Source organism: Sorex fumeus, unplaced genomic scaffold (assembly GCF_029834395.1).
Source record: "Sorex fumeus unplaced genomic scaffold, SorFum_2.1 ptg000063l, whole genome shotgun sequence".
NCBI lineage: Eukaryota > Metazoa > Chordata > Mammalia > Eulipotyphla > Soricidae > Sorex > Sorex fumeus.
In genome coordinates, this window is record NW_026606120.1 from 3,408,702 (window position 1) to 3,416,012 (window position 7,311).

General features: G+C 48.3%; 1 protein-coding gene across 1 annotated transcript; it reads right to left on the reverse strand.

Moving 5' to 3' along the window:
* Positions 1-950: 950 nt before the first annotated feature.
* On the reverse strand, positions 951-6,591 carry LOC130036003 (butyrophilin-like protein 1). Its single transcript, XM_056127958.1, has 6 exons — positions 6,567-6,591; positions 5,017-5,364; positions 4,291-4,596; positions 3,613-3,639; positions 2,422-2,448; positions 951-961 (listed from the first exon to the last, which is right to left on the reverse strand). The coding sequence occupies exons 1-6, from the start codon at positions 6,589-6,591 to the stop codon at positions 951-953; spliced, it is 744 nt and encodes a 247-aa protein (XP_055983933.1).
* Between the last annotated feature and the right edge of the window lie 720 nt (positions 6,592-7,311).

The window sequence follows — 7,311 nt, forward strand, 5'->3', positions numbered from 1 at the left end:
AAATATCTCTCAGTATGAGAAACAGAAATGTAATTACCCATATATGATTATCCATCTTTGCTTATCAAGCACATAGACATGCTTATCCTGAAAAGTGATTTTCTTAGAAAAAAATTAAGAGATCAATATTTTCTAGGCCTCACTTTACTTATGAAGAACTTAGAAATATTGTTCTGGATCTCTAAGTTTTCTCTAAAAAACAGAAGGAGAAAATTGCAACTTGCTTGAGCTTCACTTAATCCATAAGTGAAGGAAACTCAGAATACAGCAAGAGATTTATCTTATCCAGTTAAGAGGCAACTGAGAAGGTTTCAAGGGATTAAGAAAGATTCAAAGCAGGGAGACACACGCATTCAATGAGAGGAATGACATTAATTATTTATCTACCCCTTTAGTGAGGTGGTAGGGGGGCAAACCTCCCAAAGAGACAAAAGAGAACAAAATCAAACAAAACTGTATCTAATCACTTTATTTCCCCAAGTCTTTCCCAGATCTACAAAGCTTCTAAGAGAAACAGTATCATAGTAGAACCTCAAAGAAACCCATGTCCTAACCCCAAGGTATGTGAAAAATGTTAATTCCATTTAAAAAAAAATTTACAGCTGCAACTAAAATTATGGGTCCAGAGAGATGAAAGGCACATGCCTCACAAGTGGCAAACAGTGGCTCACTCTCTAACATCAAATGGTCTCCCAAGCATAACCCCTGAAACCAACACCCCACACCTCCCAGCAGAATCCAGGTAGCCTGCATAATCTCACAACTGCAGAGCCCAAGAAGCTGTGCACCCTTAGGCACTAAATTGACCTGATGCCCCCCTTCAGTTGAAAATGGCTGGGAGGAGACCCCCAGCTTCTGTGCACTGCTTGGGAGACTCAGGAAAAAGAAGGGGTAAAAACAAGATTATAAACATCGAGATGGAGACATCATCCTGAGTAATACATAATTAATCACAAGAATCCTAAAAGCAAAATCATGTCAAGAATTTAGTCAGACAACTAGATGTGACCCCCAGAAGTAGAGTCAGATATGTCTGTGCTGCTGGTCTGTAGATGAAAATGGGTCACAAAGATGTCCTCTAGGAAAAGGAATAGACAACTTCCTCCAGGACAAAAAGGATTTAGGGACAGTGGTGGAAGGATATTCCACTTTGGTGGTGGAAATGGTCAGTATTACTATAAGACTTCTAAAGCATAAACATTAATCCTACTGTAAACCATGATAAAAAAAATTTTAAATAAGGAACCACAGTGATAGCACAGGAGGTAAAATACTTGCCTTCTATTTGGTCAATCCTAATTCAATCCCCAGCACCCACGTGATCATTCAAGCTCTGTTAGGAGTGATTTGGGAGCAGAGAACCAGGAGTAAGCCCTGAGGACTGCTGGGTGTGGCCCAAAAAAAGAAAAACAAAGGAGGGGGAGAGTGACAATAACCTCCATAAACAGGACACAGCCCTAGCCATACTTTCCTGGAATATGACTTGCAGAGCAAGAAAATAGAAAATGTGTTTTGCTTTAAGCCATTAATTTTATGGAAATTCATAATGGCAGCAGAGAAAAAGACTATTATACCCACATATGCTACCTCCAACATGAGAAAAATCATATGCGAAGGATATGTCTGGTTAGATACAAATGATTGAAACCAAGGATTTCACATGGATATTTAGTAGGGAGAATACAAAAGTCCCCAACTAGCTATATGGAATCTACCTCTACTCCCCAAAAACCAACCCAAGGATCTTAACAAGCAGATCAAGTAATCTTCCAAGAGAGGACCTAAAAGAACTAAAGGAGCAGAGGTATCTCTGTCCCACACTGACCCAGTGACACATAATCTCCTCTGGCCTTCATAATCCTCCTGGAAAGAGTAAAAGATCACTGACCATGGCAAAGATTGCATATGTTGCAGAATCTTGATATGTCTTCTGTGGGAGTTGCTGTCTCCCAAGAACAAGAATGGAGGAAATAACATTTTCGGCACAGTGGGATGTAAATTTGTGACACATCCACTGAGATATGTTCACTCAGAGAAATTTCTGTCTCTTTTGCTTAGATGGAGGCAAAAACAGTTGGATTAATCCATATATTAGTCTTAATAAAGGTAAAATATGCTCTTAGAAACAATGAACTTCCTGTAGAGATATTACAAACTGCCTACAGAAATCCATTGCATTTGTGTATGAAAACTATGGGAGAAGAAAAGAAATTTAAAAACAAGATATTTTCCAAGGGGGCTGCTCACACTAATATGACCTTCAGTAAAGGAGAGTCAGAGAAGACAGTTCTGTGCCCCAGAGACAGTCCCTGCAGCCCTCAGATGGAGGCTACAAAACTGACAGTGACTCCTTCCTGCCGTGGGGTCCTTGGGTAGAGAAGGGGCAGAAGTGAAGAGCCATAGGACACTTAGAGCACCTACCTGCGTACAGCTGGGCCTTCCTCCAGGCTGAAAGGGAACACACGGGTGAGAGCTCGGCCAACAAGCCTTCCCAGTCCAGGCCACAGTCCAGTACCCGACCCAACCCTCTCTGACAGTTACAGGATCTTCAATGTCAGGGTGACAGAAGGGGAGGTTCTGGAGTGGGGGTGCTCCTGCTTGTGCAGTCACAGATGAGAACACTGGTCAGGAAGCTTGCATGACAGGCTGGTCCCACCACTGTCCTGTTGTGACCAGATACCTTAGCTTCAAATTGTAATACATTCACCCAAGCACAAAAATTTGTAAGTCTACAACTGTACCTCATGGTGTTTTACTAATAAAAATTTTAAAAAATAATTGTAATACATGCTTCTAATACCTTGGTTCAGGTTTGCCACTAAGGTTTTGTAGATTATACTATGTGTTCAAGGGCAGGAGCAACAGCAAAGCGGGTAGAGTGTTTGCCTGGCACGCGGCCCATGTGGCCGACGACCCGAGTTCAATTCCTCCGCCCCTCTCGGAGAGCCTGAGAGTATCTCACCTGCACAGCAAAGCCTGGCAAGCTACCCATGATGTATTCAACATGCCAAACACAGTAACATCAAGTCTCACGATGGAGACATTACTAGGCCCGCTCGAGCAAATCGATGAACAATGGAGGACAGTGCTACAGTGCTACTATGTGTTCAAGTATTTAAGAGAATAAAACATTAACTCTTCCATAATTATTATGCATTAAATTTTATATTCAGTTTTTCTCTTTAAAAGATACTAAAGGAATAAAAGGGGAAATGATTAAGGCAAGAGATGAGGTGAGTTCTGGGGCAGTGAACTTTCTCAAACAACAGCACTATTCTGCAGCATTGGATCCACCATCCCACCATGTTCCCATGCCTGCTGAGCCGAGTCCCCGGCTATTTGACCTCACTAATTGTTGGCCTCCCATCACTACTTGACCATCTTCCATCACTATTTGACCATCTCATTGGAGGCTGCAGTGGACAGACTCTCCCTGGGTGCTGTTATGGGGGAAGGGTAGGAGGCACACTCCTAAACTCATAATATCCCCGTTTAGTTATCTGGCTCCTGTAATGACCACATGTGTGTCCCCATCACACACAGGGTGAGGAACAGGTGAATCAGGGAACACAGGTGAATCAGGGAACACAGAGCACCTAGAGTATCACTCACCAGCCAAGTACTCAGCCTTCCTCTGATCTGAAAGGCAACAGGAACAGGTGAGCTCAGAACCACAAGACCTCCAAGGAAGTGAACTCGGAGTAGGAGAAAAGCAAAACTTACTTAAATTTTCCTGCAATTCATCTGAAAGAAAACAAAAAAGAAGAGCATGAACTTCGTTACCTGAGAAACAGAAAACTGTGGGCCTGCAAAGTCCACCAAAACAAAAAGAAAATCTATATCATGAAATTCCACTCCAAACCCATCAGGGTCCGTGAGTAACTCCACCCTCTGGGAACTCCTGGGTCACTTGCTCTGCAATCCTGGAGCTGGAGCACAGGACTCTGACCCACAGTCCTTGGGTCACTCTGGGCCTGGGCCTGTCCTGACTTACCTATGGCCTTCAGTGCAGCCTGCTTTGCCTCCTCATCCTCCTCCTTGTCCTGGAACAGCTTCTCTCGTTGCTGCCTCTCCTGCACCTTTATGGAACATTCTCTCCAGGTGTAATAGGCAGCACCGAGGATCAGGAACATCAGCAAGGTCACACACACCACACAGACCAGCTTCCACGGAGAGGTCTTGGGGAAGAAGGGCTCTGTGGCCCCCAGAAGACCCCATGAGGGCACAGTCAGGACAACGCAGCCCAGCTCCCCGAGGAATGCCCGCCCCTCCTTAGGCTCCCCCACCCACACAGGAGAAGGCAGCAGAGCCCGCCTGGGATGAAAATGGCCATGACCTTCTCCTGGTCCAGGATGGGGTTGAGGATGGAGCAGGTCACGTTCCCCACAGCGCTGTCTCTCACCGCCAGCGCCGCCTCCACGCTGAACAGCCCCTCAGCGTCCAGGGCCTGGGTCTCTGAGAAGGCCAGAAACTTCCCCCCGCTGGGGTCTTGCCACTTCACCTGGGGCTTGGGGAACCAGCCCGCCGCCCTGCACACCACGCAGACCCCGTCCTCCTCTGGCCCTGTGATGTGCACTTGAGGGGCAGAGCCCACACCTGCGAGGGAGATGGAGGGTCCAGGAGGCTGCATCTGAGCAAGCGCACAAGCCCTGGAGCCAGTCACGCTGCATCTGCGCTGTGTGGAAGGCTGAATTTTGGGGGTTGGAGCAATAGCACAACAGATAGGGTGTTTGCCTTGCATGTGGCTGACCCAGGTTCGATTCCCAGCATCCCATATGGTCCCCTGAGCACCTCCAGAAGTAATTTCTGGGTGCAGAGCCAGGAGTAACCTCTGTGCATCACCGGGTGTGACCCAAAAAGCGAAAAAATAAATAAAAATAAAAAGAATTGCATCAATTCTTAATCAGCTGTTGCATTTTTCTGCATTAAAATAAAATTTTTAAAGATTTTCTTGTCTCTGAGGTTCCTGTCACCTCCAGCACTCAAGGATTCTAGAATGTCGATCGAGTCATCTACCTGCCACCTTCAGCTCCAAACCAGCCTCCTCATAGAAGTTTTCCTTTCTGAAGAAGCAGGTGTACTTTCCATTGTCTGCAGCCTGGATTTTGTGGATGCGCAAGGCAGCCTCCCCCTGGGAATGGAGGTCCGTATCCAGGGAGGTCCGCCCCATGTACTGATCCATCTGCTCCTCCATATCCTCCTGAGGGTTTTGGTAGATGAACACAGCTTTGGAGAACTTGGAGCGGAACCACCTCAGTTCCATGTTCTCTACATTCATGACCGGGTACACACAGCAGGGCAGTATGATGTCGCTTCCCACGATGGCAATAATCGGGTCTGAGGGGCCAATCACCAGGAATTCCTCTATAGACACAGACACGGAAGAGAAAGGCTGGGGAGCTGCACGCCCAGGGCAGGAAGAGCCAGGAGTCCTGATGAGAAGACCCCAGGCTGGAGGACTGGGTCCTGCGGGAGACACGGCAGCACAGCAGACTCACCTACAGACCCAGCGGTGTGCAGCTGCAGGAGAAGCAGGATGGCCAACGGACAGAGCACAGGGCAGGGGGAGCAATGCTCCATTTCCTCGGGGCTGGGAAGAGACAGAGGGAGGAGGCAGCCAGGACCAACAGGAAAGGCAGAGCCCCCAGAGCTCTGGGCCTAATGAGTCTCAGAGCTGGTACACCCCCACAGGAGAGTATCTCCTCCTGCTCCCTGTGAGGGCAGGGCACCCACACAGTCTGATGCCAGCTCAGACTCCTCCCAGCTCTTTGAGACCACAGAGACTCGAGGTCCAATAGAGAAAACATACACTGCCCTGCCCTTCTCTCTCCTTCTATCCCTTCCCCTTCCCTCCCCTCTCCCCACCTCTTCCCTTCCCTCTCCTCCCCTCCCTTCCTTTTTTCCTTTCCCTTTTCTTCTCCTTTTCTTCCCTTCCCTTCCCTCCCTAGCAGCATGCCCAGTGCACCCCACTCTACCCAGAACTTCTTGTCAGCACTTGGGGCCCAAAGGGAAAGCGTGCTCCATCTCTCCATTGTCACACACCATCAGGACAGAAATCTGGACAGCTCCTCACCATGAGGGACAGACCATCTCAGCTAGTGACTCTCACACCCCTAGTGTGAAAAGCCTCAGTACAGACAACACCGTCCTCAAGGCGATGCTCCTGTTTGCTTGTTCTGCTCACCTGCATTTCAGTCCCACCCCGGACCCTGCCCTGAGGGACCCAGGACATGACCCTGCACTCCACTGGAGCTGCCAGTTCACACCCGCTGACACACTTTTCCTCCTGCCTTTAAGGGGGATTTGTGCCTCCAGAAAAGCCCCCTGAGAGACAGGACAACAGAGAAGTAAAACTGGATCCTGGTCAATGAAAACACTCACAGACCACCTTCTGTGTGGAATCTGGGGAGCAGACGAGAGTCCCAGAAGGACAGGTTCTGGGGGCAAATGGATCTCCCACTCTCTTTTCCACCTGAGTCAGGTTTCCTGACTTTCTTTGCCTCATTTACAAAATAACAGCATCTCCCTCCCAAAGTGAACTTAGAGTGTCTTCAAACCCAACATACCTGCTTCAAAGTCTCCTGGTAGCATTTCCAAACCCCAATTCTTGAGAAGAGTCAAGGAACAAGTAACCCCCAAATCTGCCTGTAGACTTTCCACCAGCAGTCAGCTGCTCAGAGCCCCAAACTTGCTTCTGGCTCCAAAGCTGGGTGTGCGAGGGCCCTCGTGTCTGAGAGGCAGGTGGCTTGCAGGAGGGTGAAGCAGAATCAGGTATAGATTTCTGGGTGTTTGTCGAGCCCAGTCCAGGTACTCCCTCAAATTAATGATGTCCTGACACTGTTCTCTGGTTCCTTCCACCATTTGAAAGTGAAAGCCACAAAATGCTCTCCCAGGGGTCTCTGCCCTGCCCTGTGCATGGCGCCTAGTTATCAGGGAGGAAAGAGCAGGACCAAGGCATCGAGGAGGGTGGGTCAGGAACTTTGAAACAACACTGTCAGTTCAGAGACACGCACCCAGCTGAATAAGCACTATGCTCAGCTCAATTTTCTTCCAGACTTCAGAGGACGGATTGTGTGGCCCAGGCAAGGCCAGTTCTGCCTCTGCAGAGCTGTTGCTCTGCAGTTCCCAACCCCAGCTGACCCTCTGTCTGTCCCCTCTGCACAGGGCAAGTCTCACCGAAGGACTCAGGAGCTCCCCACAATCAGGCAATAAGTAAGGGTTTAACACAGCGTCAGGAGCTTCCAGGCCCTGGCCCTGCTGTGCTGAATCAACAGTTCCCAAGAGCATCTTAATGGTTTAACAACACACACG